Source organism: Anas platyrhynchos, chromosome 3, assembly GCF_047663525.1.
Source record: "Anas platyrhynchos isolate ZD024472 breed Pekin duck chromosome 3, IASCAAS_PekinDuck_T2T, whole genome shotgun sequence".
Lineage (NCBI taxonomy): Eukaryota > Metazoa > Chordata > Aves > Anseriformes > Anatidae > Anas > Anas platyrhynchos.
In genome coordinates this window covers 34016433-34037746 of record NC_092589.1, presented here as the reverse complement: position 1 = coordinate 34037746, position 21314 = coordinate 34016433, and the positions used below count along the sequence as shown (strand labels likewise).

At 39.9% G+C, this 21314-nt stretch overlaps 1 protein-coding gene across 1 annotated transcript; it reads right to left on the bottom strand.

The window, feature by feature from the left end:
• Nucleotides 1-294: 294 nt before the first annotated feature.
• Nucleotides 295-13634, bottom strand: YIPF4 (Yip1 domain family member 4). The gene is made up of 6 exons (XM_027453916.3): nt 13398-13634; nt 10528-10681; nt 7729-7900; nt 5452-5529; nt 3663-3776; nt 295-1330 (listed from the first exon to the last, which is right to left on the bottom strand). Exons 1-6 carry the CDS (start codon nt 13477-13479, stop codon nt 1193-1195), a joined length of 738 nt encoding a protein of 245 aa, XP_027309717.1. The 5' UTR covers nt 13480-13634; the 3' UTR covers nt 295-1192.
• Between the last annotated feature and the right edge of the window lie 7680 nt (nt 13635-21314).

The following is a 21314-nucleotide window of genomic DNA, read 5'->3' as shown; positions in this document are numbered from 1 at the left end:
TGGAGTTTCCTTGCGAAGAAACATTACCATAAGGACCATTACATAAGCAACCAACACAGTACACAGGAAATATTTAACATGTCATCATATTACATAATCCTTGGATAGTCAAAATTAGCAAGACTTGTAATTGTTACTGAGGCTGCGGTCCTAACTTACTTATAGGGGAAGAATCTGACCTTACAGCTCTTATTTCTTTTTGCAAGGGATTAGCAGCTGTTGGGAAAAAAAAAAAGGAAGCAGGTTATATACCACACTACTCAAAACAAAACAGAGCAAGATGTTGTAAAACAGTTAGGGAAGCATTCTTTTTATTTTGTCATCAGAAAAGAACATTGTTTAGAGGTCACACAAATTTGAGGGATCTTTTTTTCTTCTGACATTAAGCCAGCTACAACTGAGAAAAGTGTTCACCTGTTTCTCTGTAAATTTAAACTTCAGTAAATTAATTCAGTTCTCTAAATAAGCAATTTAATTATGTCACGCAGTAAATGTCTTGCTCCTTTGGTCAGAGATAGTGAAGACTTCAAATACTTGTAATTTTTAAACTTTAAAAACCCAATATACATCCTTAACCAAGGAGTACTTATGCTACACACAAGCCATAGATACAAAATACACAGTATATACATGTTTTGAAACAAATTGGAATTTATAAAAACTCAACAGCCAAATCAAAGTAATTGAGGCACTAAATTAAAAGTAGTATCTTCATGTCTTGATTATACAGGCTATTCTGTGAACAATCAGGACTGTTTCATAAATATATATATTATCTACAGAATTTGCTGTGCCAAAAAAGCCAGCTGTGTTTAAGCTCAAAAGAAAAATTGCACTTGGAGATTGTTACAGTTAACTTCTCATTTTTCTCCTCAAATATAGTAATCTGGTCCTAGTGCTTTTGGCACAGGTACGGAGTTGTATATCTGCTACACTTTCTTATAAAACACAAGATTCTTTTTATTTTGTTCATTAAAATCTGAAGAGTCTTAAACAAACCTAGAACTTTAATACAAATCTATATAGCTACAATTACTTCATTAAATAATATACACAAATATGCTCTTCAATCTTAAAACATCTTGACAACTGGATACAAAACAGTCACTTGTATTATCTGCAGCCTCCTTAATCTTACGCATTCAGTCTGCAAGTGACTAAAACACGGCTTTTGGCCACATCTTTCACTAGATCACACCCCAGTGTACAAGGACAGGAAATAAATGTATAATAAAAAGATTGGATAAATTAGGAGGGGTTTCTTGGTCTTGAATTCTTCTCCAACTAGTAAGGACGCAGCACTGTATGCAGCCCAGAAGACTCCAAACAACTGAAAAAGAGGATGAACAGTCTTAGCTGACACCGTAAAAAAATCACTCTAAATACCACGATTCAGAAAAAAAAAAACAGGTCTTTTCAATACAATTAGAAAGAAACATAGAAAGTTTAGGTGGAACAAAAAAAGCTTCACAAACAATCCTTCTGCCCCCACACAGAGGAGAATATACCATGTATATCCATTCAAGTCTACGTAAGTATTTAAGAGAGGCATATTATTTTGACTTTTTTTTTTTTACTGAGGTAAGCAGCTAAGGATCTATAGTAAGCTTTTTGTAATGTAAGATGATACCATAATGTAAATTTTAAGCTTCTCCAACCCAAAACCCACTGTTTTTTTTAATTATTATTATTTTTTTAATAAAAGAGACAAGCAGTATACTTGACTCTTTCTCCAACAATATATACCAGAGGGTTAAATTACCTTTTTAAAATTATTTATTTTTACTTCTGGCTTTAATTATAGTGCTTCCACCTCAAGGTAACTGAAACTCACCTTCCCATTCATTTCAGATACAATGAGAAGTCAGATACAATGAAAAGTCTCCCAAAATATAACTGTAGCAAAAACTTCATTGCTTCCTCAGTTAACAACTAACTAGTTTAAAGGACTAGTAGAAAGTATCATTACATGTAAATACTCACAATGTTACATGAAGTTAGTACACATACTTTTTTTTTTTTTTTTTTAAAGTCTTTAGGTCAGTGAACTTGACTCAAGCCTCAAGCTAACGAGGTTAGAGCAAAAAGTAATTAGACACCTATTATCCTCAGGCAGCAACTTAAATATTAATGAAAAAAGAAAAAATACTTAAAACTGAATGAGAACAAAGCCATGAATCTCCTGAAAACAGTAAGACCAAAGTTCTGTTCAGGAGAAGGCAGACAATAGGATCTCAGCAAAAAAATATTCCTCTATGCTTCTGTCAGAGTAGCTCAAGTTGGTTGAGGGATTATGCAACTGGTTCAATCGTCATTGCTGAAGACACCGAAAAAAAATCTGCACGCTCGTGATTTTGCTGCCTAAACTGGGACAGTGGAGATGGATCACGATTAGATTCTCTAAGATACTTTAGGAAAACTGCAGCAATGAAACCAATCAAGGCACATTACTTGGCTAGTTTACTTTGCTGATTACAACTGGAAAAAAATTACTGGAATTGAAATCTCACTTGCAGTTCCCCAACTTTGAGACTGGGGAGCATTTCCCCAAGCACAGAGCTCCTAAGCCACAGGAAGCAGCGCATGTCACAGCACAGACAGTTCTGACTATACGCAGCTTGTCCTGCCTCTTCCCACTAATGATCCAAAGGTAAGAACCTTTCACAGATTCACCTTGAAGTTGATGTAAGACTGCTAATAATAATCAGGTAACAGAGTTTTCATGCAACTTAAAAATAAATACAAGTTAAGTAATATTAACTGCCAGGTTAATAATTTGCTTTCTGAATGTATCACTTAATAGTAATTGCAAGTTAACAAGTCACGAACACAGCTATTCTTCTTGTTTATCATACTTTACTTGTATTTCAATTATGCTGTAAACTAGCAAGCCAACAGGACAGAAATTAATCAAATCAGCATAACAAGAACTCAGAAAGCGTACAGCTTAGCCAGTAACTGTTCTCAGTCAACCTTCCACAAGTTTAGCAATAACTTCACAGGCTATCTAAAAGGGTTGTATGAAGTGTTCAAGAACATTATGCACTTCCAGGATCTATCTGGGAACATTGCTAGTTTCACTGAAGGTGACTGACAGCAGGTGGTATCAGGCAACATATTGCTTTGTGCCCTATGCCCCATATCTGTAGAGCCAGAGGAATGGTCACCTGCTCTGCAAAGGATATTGAGAGATTTGTACTGCTACCATTATGGGAAGGTCCCAGAACAATGGCTAACATCACACTCGTGTAGCAATAACTAAAAGTAAGCTGGATGATGAGGGAAAGGATAGAACAGCTCACTTTCAGATTCTTCAGTTTGATGTTTAATTACACATCTACATCTAAAGTGATAGCCGTAGTTACATCTTAATACAACTAATATAACACAGCAAAATACTTAAATAGAAGCTAACCTGATAACACAGGTATTTTTGTATCTCCCTGGGGATTATATATACTCCAAGTACTCAAAAGAAGCATTTAAAACAGAATTTGCTTAGCAGTCATATCCCCCATGTTAACCAAAAGAATCAGAGTTCAAGTCCTACTTATAAATATTTTGACACATTGCATTGTCCTGCAGGGATTAATACTTCGAGTGTTAGGAAAGTGACTTAGAATAACTGTAAACAAATTCTCAATAGATGTTACCAAACTTACTTTTATTAGGGTAGAAACCACTTCAAATGATCCAACCACCAGAAGTACAGGTGCTATGACAATGAGGGGAAGTAGAGAATATCCTATCACACCAAGAACTTGGCCATAAGCAACCTGAAATTTTCAAGCACATGAAAAACACACTCTGTAGTACAAAATTGTTGTCCAAGCAATTTCATCATGTTATAAAAGTATGAATAACTATAAGGTTCTGGGTATTCATGAAATTTCTGGTCATTTGCTAGCATGAAAATTGTTTTTCTATACTATACTCTAGAATTCTGTAGTTAATAATTCCTTAGAAAAGTGTATTTATTAAAAAAAAAAAAAACAGAACAAACTAATGACATTTTTAACGCTTGCATAGGAAACACTGACATACAAAAAACACAAAGGATGGGTAGAGTTACATATTTTCATGTCCCACCTTAAGTGGTTCACAACTGCCACTCCATGGAGTGTGCAAATGAAACCTTGGAGCACAGAACTAGAACAGACCTCTCAGTTATCAATTGTAGACCTGGCTGTCACAGGCAGCAAAGAAATGATTTCCTGCATTAAGATATTAATATATAGATTTCCAAAGTACAAAATGCTCTCAGCATTAGCAGAAGACCTAAAACCTGATCCCCTTAAGATACTTCTGATTTCCAGCTTAAATTTATGACTGATTATCTTAGACTAGTTCAAAGTACTTCCATAAATGCTTTTAGTTTGGTTATTAAATGGACATTAAAATGTCTGATTTTCCCCTACTACAGTTGGAAATATCCCTTGGCCCAGCTGGGCTTCTCCGGTTCAACTTTGCTTGAAAGACAGTTACTTGTTTTGCTTTGATACCATTTTTCCTATCTCTTGCAGCAGTTGTTCCTTCAGTGAGCTCTGCAGCTCTGTAGTGATGCCTCTCCCCTTTCTCACCAGTTCATACATCCTGATCATTTCACATTTTGAGCCACAAGATGTACTGACTTAAGGGTATCTGAATTATGCTGGCAAAGGTACCCTGCAATCACACCTATAGAAGTATTCCTATTATAAGATGATTCAATCAGTTTTAAGCTGCAGAGCCATTTTAAGAAGTTTCTGTCCTCCTGACTCTTCCACTGTGGCAGTTTGCAGGCCTAGCTGTAAGGCATTTTCTGCTGTTCACACCTGAATCACTCAGTGACTCAGTTTATAAACACTGCTGGCTCACACAGCCCTGCCAGCCCTGCTGATGCAAGCAGCTGGAGGCAGGGATGTAGGCCAGGACTTCAATTGGCTTCACAGCTGAAAAACACACACTGACTTTCATCCTTTAATGGGTCTGAACTGCATAAGGCCAAGGCTGAAAACAAACACTGGTGGGTGCCCTGTACAATGCTGCTGTACAATTGCTGTCAGCCCAATTAAAAAAAGTGAAATAAAGGACAATGCAAGGGAGTAAAAAGGGCTCCATTTAGCTCTGTGACCAAAAAATTGAAAGCATTTGTCCTCAAGAAAGGACTTCAGCTCTGGATCACAGGCACCTGTACCAATCTCCAGGATTTGCAGCATGTATTTCTAGATTCTTTACCACATCCAGCACTCCATGCACTGCACAGGAGTAGCTGACCACCTCTGCATTTTAGATTCTACTTCTGGAGGCCAGGAACCTGAAACATACACATTAAGGTTCTCAACTACATCCATGCTTAGTTGGCTGCAGTGTCCAAAGCCAAGCACCAAAAACACAAAAGAACTACTGAAAAATGTAGTCAAGAGACTTTAATTACCTCCCTCTACTTCCTTTTCACATACAGGTACTTACCTCTCCTCCAAGAACTCTGGCCAGTAAAAAAATTGTCAAGGATCCAAATATCCAAATAGTTATAATCCAAGAAACAACCTTAAAAGAGAAAAAAACATTCATTTCTAATATTTTTCACTGTGAGAAAGGATAACTCATCTATATTAATCATTTTCACTGCGCTCAAGAATTTCATCATACAAAAATGAATTCTGAATTGCAGCAAGAATAGTTTTACTCAGTATTACAGTAAAGCTTGACAATAAAATTTAGAACTTACATTTACAAAATCACAGTAATGGCAAATTCGTGCAAATGGAAAGCTCAAACAGTATTTTCTATGTATTATAATACTGCATTGGAGTAGGAAGAAATTAGTTAAGTGGAAAGCTAAGATCACCCTAGATAACATCTTCATATCCTCATATTCCAAAAGTTGGCTCTGTTTTTAGAAGTCATAGCCAACCAATGCAAGGAGTAGGGATTCTCCTTCTGTCGTCCACAAAACACAATTTTATTTCCTATTCCATTTGAGAGCACTCAGAAGAAATAAGCCTTTAATTTTTGGTAGAACTTTATGATGAGATATAAGAAACAGACCCAAAGTCCTGGGACGTAGTCTGTAATTATTTTTCATGCTTCTTTCATTGCTCTGTTCTTTAACAGAGTAAGCTGAAACATGGTTTTAAGATTCTTTAACAGAACCTTCAAAGTAACACTGCTGTTCTTGGAGCTGCACTACTGGAAGGATTAGAAATTAATTTTTTCTCTTCTGAAATATGTTTGTAGAGGGAAACAGCAATCTCAGTCCCCTCTTTGTATTTTCAACTGTTGCACTTAAAAATAATTTTACCCCTATTCAATTCTTCTGTCAATCAGGAACTATTAAATAAGTGGAAAAAAATGAATTGAGTACTAATCAATGAGAACAGATAAAAATCATAGCACTTCAAAAAAAAAAAAAGGTAAATAACATTAAGCTATTTGTGAAAATAGCACATGGCCTCCTTTTACATCCTGCTATCTTCCACTGCCTAAAAGAAGAGAACCAGATTAAAGTCTTAGAGCAGGATCACTCATCCCTCCAGCTTACAGGCCACCATTCAGCTCATCTGGCCTCGCTGCTGTCATTCATCCTGTTGCTAGCTGCCAGCTTTCCCTCCTACCACAAGTACAGCACTCTAACATCTACATGGTAAATCCAACGTTCCTAACAAACATGAGGCCAATGTTCATGTACAGAAGATACACAAACTACAGCAGAGAATTGATATGCCACAGGATCAAGGAATGGTCCTTGCTTTGTCTGAAAGACAGCTATGTGGTCCACCCAGAAGACCTGAATACTACAGGGTTTAATCTACTCACCTCACAGAAACAAGATACTGAGAGCCAACTCTTAGTCAGCATTTGGTACACCAAATGGAAGCCAGAGGCCACAAAAGGAATGATTTTGCCTCACCTTTCACAAAGTCCTAGCATAACCACACACTTACTTTACATACATGGCTTACTGCTATTCTACATTCTCTTTAGAACAAGTACACAAAGTCAAAGATTTCCATAGATGCAATTAACTACTGGAAAAGCCCACCTAGGCTCTCATTCAAATTGGAACTACAAATGGTAACGCTTCTCTATTTCCAAGTTGAATGTAAAGAAAAAAGGTAACTGTGCTTATGGAAGGCAATTAAATCTGCACATTGCCTTTGAAAAAGCTATTCGCTGTAGAGTTCAAATGGAATTATGGACAAATTCTATTGACTAGGGGAAAGTTACTGTAATTGAGCATGGAGGACAGAAGAGCAATGTGCACTAGTGAAGATCAAATATACTAGAGAACAGCCGTTATTAGCACAAGTTAAACAGTTGTGATACAGTACAGGTTAAACAAGTAGCCTTATTTGTCAGGAAGTTAAAATTCATGGCACCCATGTGGATGTTCTGCGATAACATTTAATAATAAAACACAAGTTAACAAAAGGTCAGAATTAAAATGGAGATAATCACAAACATGACTATAAACTTACCAGCATCAATCTGTTTCCTCTATAAACCACATCTTTACTTTGTTTTCTTATATAAAAACCTGACATTTTAACCATGATTAAGGTATCTGTGGGTTATTTAATACATTTGTTGCTGCTATCTTTCTACATCTTCAGAAACAGTATTTAGAACTCCCCACATCAGTATGTAAGGGGAACATTTTCTACCTTTTTAAGGATGCAAACTGCTTAGCAATTGTGTCCCCACATTTCACTTAGATTTCCCTTTACACAGGAGGCTTATACCTACCTTAAATTGTCCATATAATGAAATCATTGAGAAGAAGAGGACAACTGCCAGAGGACCCCAGAAATCTGGATTGTCTCTCACTACCTGCCTATTAAACCCAAGAGATGGCATAGGCATCAACACGCATCGAATTTTGTAGTAAATATCCTTCAGGTCAATGTCAAGTTCCTCCCTGAAATTGGAAAGCAAGGGAGCATTACAATGCATCACAGGAATCAAATAGGGTATGAAAAGTAAAGGCAAGGGCAAACAGGTTTGTAAAGCAAGGCTGTCACCATAAGGCTTTCTGTAGCTGTGACTAGCAGAGAAACATCCAGCATGAAGCAGTGCCCTACCTTCATCATACAGTCAATAGCCAGTATGACACAGGTATTTCTTTATACAAAAATCAATTAATGACTGAGAATTGCAAACATCCACAGCACACCTGAGCAGTCCACATTAGGACAGCAGATCTGTTTTCTGGCATGCCACACATGTAACATTCATACTACTGTAAACCAAAGTCAAAGACACGCACACAAAGAAGTGGGACATATGGGTGCTCCTGCGTTCAACAGTTTGCCAGGAGCACACTTATTACAGAAACATTTTGTTTTCAATTCTACAAGAAATAAAGTGTTCCCAGTCACCACTCCTGAACCAAAGTACATCAGTTTTCTGTTGTTTTAAATGGGACTTCACATGCCTCAGCAACAATAGTTTTCAACAGACCAGTTTATGCCAATTGGTTAGCCCTGGCTTGTTTCCAATATGAGTAAAAATAAATGAAAGCCAATTAAACTGGCAATAAAGATCTCTCTGCAAGAGATCTTGTTCCTCTCTAATTGCCTTTTCCAGTCCCTGGCTACAAACCATCTCTAAGCAGCTACAAATAAACCAGAAGAGACTTCTGTAAGGGAGGCTCTTAACGGGTAAATTGTCATGATTCTCCTGACACAGGTGGGAGGAAGCAGACTTCCCAAGCGACAGGCAATTCCCTTACCATTGCTTAAGTTTATCTGCAGAGCCTTGGGACAGAACCTTGGTGTTTCCCCTACACAGTTATGAATGAAGCTCTGAAGAGTTGCAAGAGACTTCAGGCAGTTATCACTCTGCTCTATATTTAGTAACAGCCCTAAAGGTGTAGGGAAATTGTATATCATATTCTCAATCTGTTTATGAAAATTTTGTACTGGGCTTTAATTTACATCTTTTTCCTTAGAAGAGCTGAAACAAGAAATAAATGCAAAAAGACACGTTTCACTGCAATTTCTCTTCTCAGTATTCTCAGAAATACTGCTGGTTGATCCTCTCCAGGTAGTTTCAGGATCACCATTAGCAGCCTACGGCAGGATTGTTGTTACTAACCTGTAACTAAATACCGAAAATTGTTCTTTAGCCCACTCCTTAGATTCAGGGTTGTGTTAAAAGCATCTATTTTTCCTGCGTTTATCTAAACAGTATATAGCATTTTTATATGCTACTCTGAAGGTTGTGTAACAGAAGTACTTTCTGGAATTAATTTCTTGTCATTGCCTAAGGCTTCTCATAGTTCCATGTGTAATAAATTGCCTTCCCCCTGAAGCTGTCAGTCATCTCATCAAAGATGAGATGGTAGCTGTAACAAGAGAGAAGTGTGAAGAGCAAGACTGCCCAAATAAGAAAGAAAAACCCTCACTATTATTGAACAAAATGCTCATGTGGTACCACCGTATCAACGAACTTGTCTTAGCTGCCTGCTGTTCTTTAAATCCATAAACGAATTCCAACTAGAAGGCTTCATTACAGCCCGTGTTCTAGGAATAATTAGAACAGCACAGAAACTGCTACATAAATCAGATGAAGGTTCTCTGTTAGCAAGATTATATTCCTTCTGTTTGCTACAAAATTATCAATGCCCTGGCATGTTCTTCCCACTTCCCACAACAGGCAGCTGGAACACCCAGCTGCTTTTGAATCACAAACTTGTTTTTTGTGGTATACAACATTCATCAACAGAGAGCTTTCATGTGTTGTCACCTCAGTACAGCAGCTTATTTCATAATTAAAAGTTACAGGTTTACAGAATAGACTTAGTCACACAGGTGCTACTCCTGCGCATTTTAAGTTCAAGTACTTTTCAAGTAGCAATTTCATAAAGCTCTCCAGGCATCTGTTCTCTCCTAGCACCCTCATTTGAACTCTTCAGAGTACTTTCCTTCCTCTCCGTTTTTAAAAACATCCTTTTCTTTTATGCAGGAAAACATTGAGACCAAGAATGAAACTGCTTAGGTGCAGAACACAGACTAAGAACCAGACTGCCTGCCTCACAGGGCCATATCCTTAAGATACAGCTGTCTTCAGACTATCATGTTTCTATGAACAGAACAAGGGATGTAGACGTATGCAGTTTTAGGGACATTTCTGTCTTTCAACAATAATTCCTTTTAACACAACTTTACAATATAAAATAGCATCAAAGAATATAAAGTTTATGCTGCTTTACTTCTTGCAGAACAGTTTTAAAAAAAAAAAACAGGACAAGATCAACAGGTAAGAGCACAAAAGCCATGAAAGTTCTGTACTTACACGGATTAATAAAATTTGGATTTTACTTCTTCCTTCCTCCCCTACAGTCAATAACAAGCCTTTCTTTTACAGTTGAAAAAACACCATAATGAAAAAAGTTTTTCATTCCTGCACCAAAAGAGACTCATTGCTCAAGTAATTCATCAAACGGAATTCCAGAAGACTATGGGACCATTTGAGAACCTATAAGCTGTTTCTTTTACCTACACAACTAAGAAAGATAAATATCTAGAAATAATTATTACATACAGAAGCGGCTTGTTATCTTCTGGGTCATCATCTTCCACTTCCAGAAGCCAGCCATACCCTCTCTGTCTCAGGAATGTAGTTGCAGTAGATTCTTTGATGAATTCTCCTCCAAGATTTAGCTTAACATCTGGAGTTGCTATGGACCCACTAAGATCTTAGAGAAAAAGGGAGAGAAAGATAAACATCTTTATCTTGCTAAGAATATCTGATTTCAAAAGCACTGGAAGATAAACAGACGTATAAAGCTACACGTGCTGGTCATCACCATGAAATATTTAAAGTTATACATTAATGTAAATTGAAAGGGTACTTCTGGTTTTGTGAATAGTAACCATGTTGGTTTAGATTACCAAGTTCTAGCATGGAGCACTTGTCTTGGCAACACAGTGTAACAGTATGACAACACCTTTCAGTCTGTGCTTTATCATTAAGCATTTAGAAGCATAAGAGTTAAGTATGAAAGTCTCATCATGCTGACAGTTGGGGATTTACCATTTTTTCTTACCACACTCTCTCTTTCAGAGCCCATTTCTACACACTGGCATTGTTTCACCCAAATTCTCTCCTTACATCCTACTTCTCAGTAATTCCCAGGTGTTTTGATTTATAGCCTGCTTTTAACACAGGTTAAAAAATGGTAGAAAAAAAGAATACTATCAGAGAACCCCACGGTCCATTCAATAAGGAGAGATAAATGCTCTTTAATTCACTATGATCTTGGTCTATCACAATATTAACCCCCCTCCCCCAATTTATATACGTTCAGTCTGTGTCAAAAGTTTTATTTGCATTTTATTTGATTATGTACAGATGAAGAATACAAAACAGTAAATGAAAATCTACACTGAAGAAATAAAATAGGAAGGAATGAAAAGTGTAAGTATTCCAGTAAGAATTCACGAACTTCCTTCTTTTTGCTTAAAAACACAACACACAACAACAAACAAGTAAGCCAATATTTGTACAAACCTTGTTACAAATATACCAAGATGCAAAGACTCCCTTCTTACCCAAGGTTTTTTGCCTCACTAAAGAAAATCTTGTTTTGCCCTGTTGTGTGTTTTTATACACACACACACACAAAATCCTCTGTACAAATTTCCCCAAACACCTACCTACAGCAAGTACTTCTGAAATATTCCTGCAACACCCTTACAGAAAATTCAGGCCACATTTGTGGATTATGTTTGAGACATCATCTACCTGAATGCAGCACAATTTCACAGAATGCACACTCTCCCAGTGACAGGATGTCCTACAGTGTTCAGCCAGCATGTCTGCAGCATTTACTCCACGCTCAGCACCACAATCAAATTAACAGAGCTCTGTCCCAGATCAGCTCGCTAGGCCACGCCAGCTTAAATTTAAGCTTCCCCATTAGTGCTTCTCAACCATTTCATAATCGTGACAGTTACTGGTCTGTTGCTTTGATTCCAAGAACACCATCTGCACAGGATCCTGACGAAGATCACAGTTATTTAATGAAGGAAATTTCTCTTCACTCTTTACACATCAGCACATACACATTGTTCCCACCAGATGCAAGCAAAGCCTTCTGCTGTTGCCTGGGGGAAGAAATGTATTCTTAATGCCTGAACATTGAGGTAGGGAAAACCTCACAAGCTTTCTATTATCAGCAGGGCCCTTCTGTCATTCTAAAAATTACCTGGCTGTGCTACAGGGCAACTCTGCTTGGCAAGGAGGCGTTCTTGCAGTTCTTTGTGCACAGCTGTGGCTGCCAAAATACACAGCCACAACAGCCCGATCAGCCTTCTTTCTGTCATCTCAACAATGACAACCCATCCCGAGGCTGGAAAACTTCTACACACATCTTCTTTACCAAGGCTCCTGTTAGCACTCAGCAATTAGCAAATACCTATGACCATCTTTTAAATTGTGAAACCGATTAACAGCATTTTATGTCTATATTGCAAGATGATATCTCAGGTGGGACAAAGCAGCTCAACAAGTTAAAAACAAACAAGAACCAGCCTGTTCTTTAACCCATACATGTCCACTTCATCTCTGCCATTCTTTCCCACAAACAGCTACCTCTTATGGAAACAATACCAAAAAAAAAGTTTTATTCTTTGTATAGATCAAGACTTGGGAAATAACAAGAAGATGCAAATGCAACGTACAGTGTTTTTATTTAGAAACATCAAGCTGTTTAGTTTCCCTTATGTCTGTTTGTTAGGATAGGCCTATGTGGCACTTCACAGAGAGGACTACACCAAACAGGCATGAGATTAAACCTCATTCGAGCTCATAAAAAGCACAGAGCTGAGTCCAATGCAACACATCCTACTGTGCAGGTGGTTACAGTACACTGACAGACTACTAACATGGGGCTCAGCAAATGCCTTCGGGAGAAAACCAAAGGGTCTCCCAGAATCCAGATCCTGGATCCCTTTTCAGATCAAGGCAAAAAAGGGGAAAAAAAAAAGAAATCAAAGAAAAGCAACCTGGGCTGTACCTACTGATCAGTATGCCTTGTCAGAGCAATTGGTAAGCTCACCAAAGCTCGGAGTTCATTATTCTGCAGTAGTTTTTAAGTCTTCTTCTCCAGGGTAGGGCCCCAGGGCCAGGATTTGCACAACTCCTAACCTTCTCTACAACTGAAACCAAACACACAAAGCCGAAAGTTTGTTGTTTAAACGGCCAGAGCCCAAAGGGTCACCCTCTGCCAAGAGGAGGCGGCACAGCTCTGCCTGTTGCGTGTTTGCTTTTGCGGTGCAAAGACAGAAATCGCCTCAGCGTGCCAGCACGGCACTGCTCGGTGAGGAGGGAAGGGAAGGGAAGGGAAGGGAAGGGAAGGGAAGGGAAGGGAAGGGAAGGGAAGGGAAGGGAAGGGAAGGCCCCGCGCTCACCTTCGGCATCCGCGGAGGAGACGAACGTGAAGTCCCCGTTGCTGGGCGCGTAGAGCGGCGGCTGTGGCCCCGGGGGCTGCATCTCCCCGCCCTGCGCGGGGCCGGGGCCGGGGCCGCTCCCGGTGCGGGTGCGGGCGGCGGGGCCTGGCCTGGGGCCTGCCCGGGGGCTGCCGCGGCGCTGAGCGGCGCCCGACGGCCACGGCGCAGCCGCCTCACGGGGCGACACCCAGCGGCCCCGCGCCGCGATTGGCCGCCAGCAGGCCCCCTCCGCCCGACCCCGCTATAAAGTTTCCGCCGATTGGGCGAGCCGGGCGGTGGGCGGGGCGGGAGGCCCCTCTCACCGCCCCGCCCCGCCCCTCCGGGGTTGCGTCAGCAGGCGGCCAGCGGGGCCCGGCCTGCAGGGGGCGGCGGGGGCGCTGCGGTCCCTGTGGTGCTGGAGAAGGGTTTGGGAGGTCGGGGGTGGAGAAATGTCCCGGCAGAGCACAAAGCTCTCGGGAGTAACGCTGGAGGTTTCCTCCAGAAGTACATCTGGATGGATTTTAACTCTAAAGGTTGTTTTGCTTCCCACCTCCAAGAGCTCCCACACCAACTGCTCCAACCGTCCCCTACCACCAGTGTCACCACTAACCATGTTCCCAAGCACCAGGTCCAGCCTCTCCTTGAACACCCCCAGGGACAGTGACTCCACCACCTCCCTGGGCAACCCGCCCCAGTGCCTGACTGCTCTTTCTGAGCAGAAATGTCTCCTCATTTCCAACCTGAACCTCCCCTGGAGCAACTTGAGGCCATTCCCTCTAGTCCTATCACTGCTTACCTACGAGATGCCCATTCCTCTCAGTATCCACATGCAGCTGCCATGGTGTTCATCTTCCACCATCCCACACCTGCATGGATCAGTGATGTCTTCAGACAGCCATCAACTGCATCAGGGCTCCCCAAGGGTCCATCAGTCTGATAGCTCCTTTGCCAGGCCTCGTTAGCAGCAGCTGCAGTAATTTGCAGAGCATCACCAAATCCTCCATTCACAGTCTGGTTCATGAGACTGCTGTGATACACTGTAGTTTTAAAATAGTAAGATTGAGATGCCGTTGCTAGTCCCTGTTATAGTAACGGAATAGGCATGATGGCTCTCGATGTGGTCTATACTTTGAAGAATCAGTAACAAAGATCTCACTTTTTAAGGCTTAAGATTTAACAGGAACTGTTCATCTGGAAGGGACCTACAAAGACCATCTAGTCCAACTGCCTGACCACTTCAGGGCCAGCCAAAAGTTTAAGTATGTCACTGAGGGCATTGTCCAAATGCCTCTTAAATAGTGACATTATGGGGCATCAACCACGTTGCTAGGAAGCCTGTTCCAGTGTTTGACCACCCTCATTGTAAAGAAATGTTGTAAATATTGATATATTTGGAACCGAAAAAGTTAAAAGAAGATAAAATGCTCTAGAGAAGTGGTTTGATTTGCAGAAGGAACATCCTTTCCCATACATGTCCCATTACAGAAAAACACTGCGAGTTCCATCTCAAGTAATTTTGAACAAGTAAAAGCTTATCTGGTTTTCACAGAGAGAGCATGACCAGAAACTTTTTTTTTTTTTTTCCCCATATCCAAAGATAATTGAAGTTTGGGCTTATATGAAATATAATAAGTGTTCGGGTTCTCTTTGGACATATTACAGTGATTATCAGTTTCCTTGCAGCAACAGGAAAATAAAATCACATATAAAATGTAGGGAAACTATTTTTAATTGAAAAACTTTAACTGAGACCTTAATAATACAAAATGGCCCTACGGCTTTTTGTGCATTTTGACTCCCCCTTTAAATAGTTGAGCAATCAAGACATCTGGCAAGAGTAACTCATTGTCTTGACTATTATGTGGAACTTGTTTGTTACCAGACCTTTGCAATAGGCTTCCTTTCAATTTTCGATGTGTCTCCCTCTTTATAGCTACACTTGTATTTACCTACACAGTTGTGCTTGTGCTGTTCCCTGCTGTTGCTGGGATATCTCTGATGCTTCTGGAAACCTTGCCCTCCGCAGCATGCCAGACACATCTGTCAGTGGACAAATTTAGGTTCCTTTGTTTTTATATTATTGACTAACATAAAGCCATGACAACAAAGAGTGTCATGTCAAAGAGTGGTTTGTGCTTAAGGCAAAATTTTAATTTGCTTCATTGTAATCCTTATTTGTTGATGTTGGGTCTCAAAACCTTTAAGGGGTTTGGTACCTCTCTCCGAATAAGAGCAGTAATGTTGCACTACTAGACAAGATTTAAGGGGTGTGTGGGACAAAAGTAATAGATCAGTGTTGAAGACACTAGGAACAATGATAATTAATGACTGAATATTGTGTGACGAGATGAGTCACGCCACAAACTCACATTTTATTAGAAGTTACACCAAATGGGAGTGACAAATCAGACTGCATGATAAGTGACTGCTTCTTTCTCTTCTATTTTCACGGTGTCATGCAGCAGGCTCAATGCTGTGTGTGTGCTGTGTCATTTTCTGTGCACAACTGAAATATGCACAGGCTGCTGTGATGTAGAAGACAATGTTGTAACCTCACTCAGGATACCTGATGAAGAAGAGATCTTGTTTGCTATTTGGAAATACTTTCCGTATTTTCTCATTGTCTGTGACCCTGGCTATGATCTATCTCTACATGAAGTAGGGCACATAAATAGTTCTATGTAGCTGGTTTTGATGGTCTATTTATAAAGACATTTGCTGTCATTTACTATCTTCATTTCAGAGAAGGCATTGATAATACAAGAAGCTTGTTCTTTCTTTTCCAAGGACCTTTTTAGCCAGCTAAGATCCAGCCGCACTTCCCCACAGAGGCCACGCTGGCAGAGGCAGCAGGAAGCCGTTCTGCTCCTGCTTACCAAAAGTCAGGAGGGCGGGCAGCTTTTCGAGCCACACACCACTCCTCCCTCTTGTCATGTAAAGGAAAAGACAGAGAAACACCCTGGATCCGAGCTGCTTTTCCTCAGCGTTTGCCCAAACGCCAAGTTTTCCCCCGGCCCGGCGGCCAGCTGGGGGCGCGCCCGCCCCGCTTTTGCCCGGGAGACCCGGCCCGGGAGTTGAGGAAAAAATAATAAAAAACAAAAAAAAAAACACACACAGACAGAAATCAGGATTTTTAGGTTCTTGGCTGTGCCCGGATGCTGCGGCTAGGTTTCGGATCTTTTCAAGCCATTTCCCGTACCGTGAAGGCTGCCACTTGCCCGCTGCGCTGCTTGGGCTGGTGGAGCTCCTCACACGTAAGGGCTGCTCCACAGGCACTGCCTGTCCACGCAGGGTTGTTCTAGGAAAGGCTCCCGTTTAATTTTAGTTTTAGAAGTATGGCATCGAGGGGGATGCGAATTTACTAGAACATTTTGTAATATTTAATGTGTGAAAAAAAAGTCAGGCACGGGTGGTGCTCCGATTTCTGGGGGAAGCCTGGAGCCGGCTGCTGTGGCAGTGGGAGCAGGTGAAGCTGCCAGGCAATTCTTGCTGGTAACATCTTTGAGCAGTACCAGGTTAGGCCAGTCTTTATGCCAATAGCACAAATCAAGCACTTTGAAATGGCTTTTGTGTTTGTGTCCAGGGCTGTGGGCCTCTGCCTGGGCCTGCCTGGCTGTGCAGTGAGCACGGGCCGCAGCACACCCTGCCCTGCTCACTTACAGTCATCGTCCCTCCGGGAGCCTTTGCAGAGGGAAGGATGTAAATGCCTCCTCCATGCACTCATTTCTATGGGTAGTGGAAAGATTTGCTAACTCAACCGTTAATCCAGGACTGAAGGCTAGGCTTTTGAGAACTGCTGTAACCGAAAATTTCAACTAGTTATGTGTTGGAACTTGCTTTAGGTCACGGAACACTGTTTTATGTCCACATATTTCTGGCAACAGAAAGATATTGTACAACATACTCTTTAAGCAAACAGGATATTAAGTAATTGGAGACTTGCAAAGAAACCTTCAGATAATATGGAGTCAGTTTTTGATGAGCATAAGGACAATTTGCTGCTCGCAGAAAGTCTTTTAATTTGACAGCGAGCCAGTGTGGATAAATGATCTTGCTGTGGATACCACACCTCTTACTGTGGAAGATGAGCAACAGATCGCAACGACAAAGCTGACAACTATACATATAAGCTAACTAAATTTTATAAGGGCGGTGGAATACAGAATAGCATCTCTTCAACTTAGTTTTCACAACAGAGGTATTTATTTTTGGCAATCAGCCAGAGAGTGTTGTGCTCACGTAGCCTAATCTAGACCTGCAGCATTGGATGGGAATTTACCCTCATTGCTTCCTATATCCCAGTCATAATTTCTGGGTAAGCATCTTTTTGAAAGATGTTTAGAGTTGATGCTAACACTTTGTAAGACAGAAAATCTGAGGTATCTTTGGATAAGTCACTCTAATAACTAATTAAATGCCTCTAGTCTGAATATTTGTTTCATATAAAAATTACAATGGCATAATAAAGAGGAATGTTATAAGCTCCAGACATAGCAGAAGTGAAGGATTCTGCAATAAGAACAAGGGACATGCATTTCCTTGTGCTGTTAATCCCACAAACAAGTACTCTTCAGCACTACTGTTAGAGCAAGGCATTAATGGAGGATTGGGGCATCTGCTGCTGCATTGTGCTCTGAGCTTTTCAACATTCAAGTTTTTTGTGAATGTGTCTTCTCTTGAGAAACAGAAATACAGGTGATATCAAATTTCACAGACAGGTGATAGTGAGTCAGCAAAGCACTCCTGCAGTGGGAAAGACTAAGCCAATAGTAGGCTGCATTAGCAATAATGTATCATGGGAAGTGGTTATTCCCTTCTATTCTGCACTCACTGCGCCACAGCTGGAGTGTTGTGCGTGGTTTCAGGCTGCCCCATATAAAAGGGATATTCATAATCTAGTTACAGTCCAATGAAGGACTACGATGGTCAGGGAGCTGGAACACCTAACATACAAGGAAAGGCTAGAACTGGGCATGGTTAGCCTGCAGAAGAGAAGGATTTTCTCAGAAATGCACAACTAAAGGAAAAGAGTCAACAATTACAAGAACAAGGGAAGTTCCAGTTGGACTTTTTTTTTTTTTTTTTTTTTTTTTTTACCAGGAGAGTGGTCAAACTTTGGAAGAGGGTCTGGAGAGGTCGCTTTGTCACTAACTTCCAAGATTTTCAAAACCCAGCTGGAAAAGGGCCTGAGCAACCTCATCTAACTTCAAAATCTGCCCAGCTTGGAGCAGGAAATTGAACTAGTTGACCTCAGAAGTCCTAACCTGTTTTTTTATTTCATTATATGACAGAATCAAATGATAGAATAGAATCTATCTCGAGAATATCTCAGAATAGAATCTATCTCAAGATATTTTGGAACCACATTACATTATAATTCTCTTTCCTGCATACGCACCCATATGCCAAGACTGTTAGGGAGAACAGTTTAAGAATATAACAACAGCCATACTTATTCAGATGAAGGGTCCATCTACCTCGGCTGGTTGGTTGGTTGTCTCCAACAGTCATATTTTCATGCAAAACTGCTACTTAAAGTAAACAAAATTGTTACTTTTCACAACAATCTAAGGTCACTGAAGTGTATCTCATTCTACAAATGATTTTTTTAATGTGTTAAATTAACACGCTGTATAAATCTATGCTTTTTTGGCAAGTGAACTTATTGATGGAATAAAGAACCTTGTTAATGCTGAAGGACTTGTACTTGACAATGTAAGTGTGGATGAGGGTGATGAAAAAAATCAGGTAATTTCCTTTCTGCTATTTCACACCATAATCAAGCATATAATGCTGAGAATCTGAATGTTTTAACAAGTTGGTCTGAAGTTTGTACGCTACTAGGGCTTAGAATTCTTATCATACAGTTTAGTGAAATCACTTCTTACATAATTGCATCGAGGTTTTGATGTCTTCTGTATGCTGGTTTTCATGAAGTATTAGAGTACTCCTTTCAAGTTAGTAATGCACACTGTAGTCGGAGATCTGACATACCAATCCCCGGACTGGCTAATCTGCATGAAGCAGTCAGGAGGTTGCAAAGGTGATACCGATCATTTCCCTGACCTACTGTTAACTTTCTGCACACGCAGTCACTGGATACCAAGGCCAAAAAGTTTGAATAATACTTGCCAGGGCCACACAGCCCAGCAACTGAAATGGATATGGCAATTCATATGTCTACCAGTGCTCCCTTTGATATAACAGAATGCTTCTTGATATATGCTTCTTGGTAACAGAATGCTTCTTCTTGATTTGTTCCACAAGAAGATCACGTTTGATCTTCTATGACTTATCTTCTCTGGGCTGAGGTGCAGTTTATATTAATTACACGATACAGTAGCTGAGCAAGAGACAGCTTTTATCATTTTCTGCAGAAGAAATCCACTGTATATTTGATGGCACTAAAATGTAAATGGATGCACTGGAATAGGCAGGAAACATCTAATCTTGTCTATCCATTTGCTGTGATCAAAATATTATAAACATATCAGAATAGTTCACTTAGTAATGTTTTTTTTTTTTTAATATTTTTTATTTTATTTTTTTGTCTTTCATAGCTGAAGGTATCAGAAATTTGAGAAAGCTATGTTTATTATACATGAGTCATTTGGCAGCTGTAGGGGATGGAATAACCTACATGTAAGATCAGTCTCTGATGAACTGAGTGAACTTGAAGAAATCTAACTAGCCAGTTACTGTATCTCAAGAGATGCTGTGGAAATTCTAGATAAGAATAGTAACTTTAAAACTGAATATGTGCATTTTGAAAATCAAAACATATTTGTGTACAAGAAGACAGAAGTGAAAACTGAGCACAAACATACAAGGATAAAACTGGAAATGCTTTGGTTCACAATGAGTTTCAGTTAGCAGGAATAAAATGCAGCAAGGAGCATGTATAAAACTTTTATATAAATTCTATTTGTTAAGGTTATAGAAAAAAGGAAGATAAATTAATTCATAATTGTGAAAACAAACAAAATAGGAAAGCAAATAATTGGTGGAAAAAAATCAGTCCTGAAGCTTGAATGAAGGATTGCTGTGATCCTTTTTTGAGCATGATTACAATTAAGAGACCTTAAAGAGAAGCTCAGAGCAAACCAGGACAAGATGCTGAGAAATGGGAATGACCAAGACAGTATTTACTTTATATTCCAAGAGCCTGTGGCATTTTACTGGCAGTTGGCATCCTGAAATAAGAGGACCAAGCTAGAAACCTGAGCCACAGAGGAGGCAGATTTGGTTAAGGCCTGGAGAGAACCAGATAAGGGCTCTTGTCTGATGCTGTGCTGAAAACCAAAGATCTGTGCTCAGCACTGAGGCAATCACATTCCTAGAGCTAGAACTGGGATATGTAGAGTTTTTCAGAGGAGAAAAGGAAAGAAGAGAAGGAAAAAATAAGTCCATGAAGTCACAAAAACTAACAAGTGATATAGCTCATAGGGTTCAGGACAAATCTGTACAGGTCTGATTTGACAGTGCTATGTAATTGAACTGCTGTCTTCACTGACTCATTTTAGACCCTCATGCTATTCACCTTTATTCTTGCAGTCTGAAGACTCTTTTGTTTTCTGTGAAATAATCAAACAAACAAACAAAAATATGTATAATTTAATTACTGCAATTAAAGGACTACTCTTCTTCTCCCCAGTGTGTTGTTTTGTCTTTTATCCTGGAGTGTCACATCTCCAGAGAGAGCACTTTGCAGTGGCAGCCTTTTGCCCTCACTACATGTTGATGTAAATACATACAGTATAGTGCAATGGAAAATCGGGCACTAGAACATGGAAGATTATGTTGTACAGAGAACTGGAACTTGTTCCATGTCTTGAGATAAGGACTAAGCGTCATTAACTGTAGTCCCTGGAAGAATCCTTTATTTTTGGTATGTAGCAG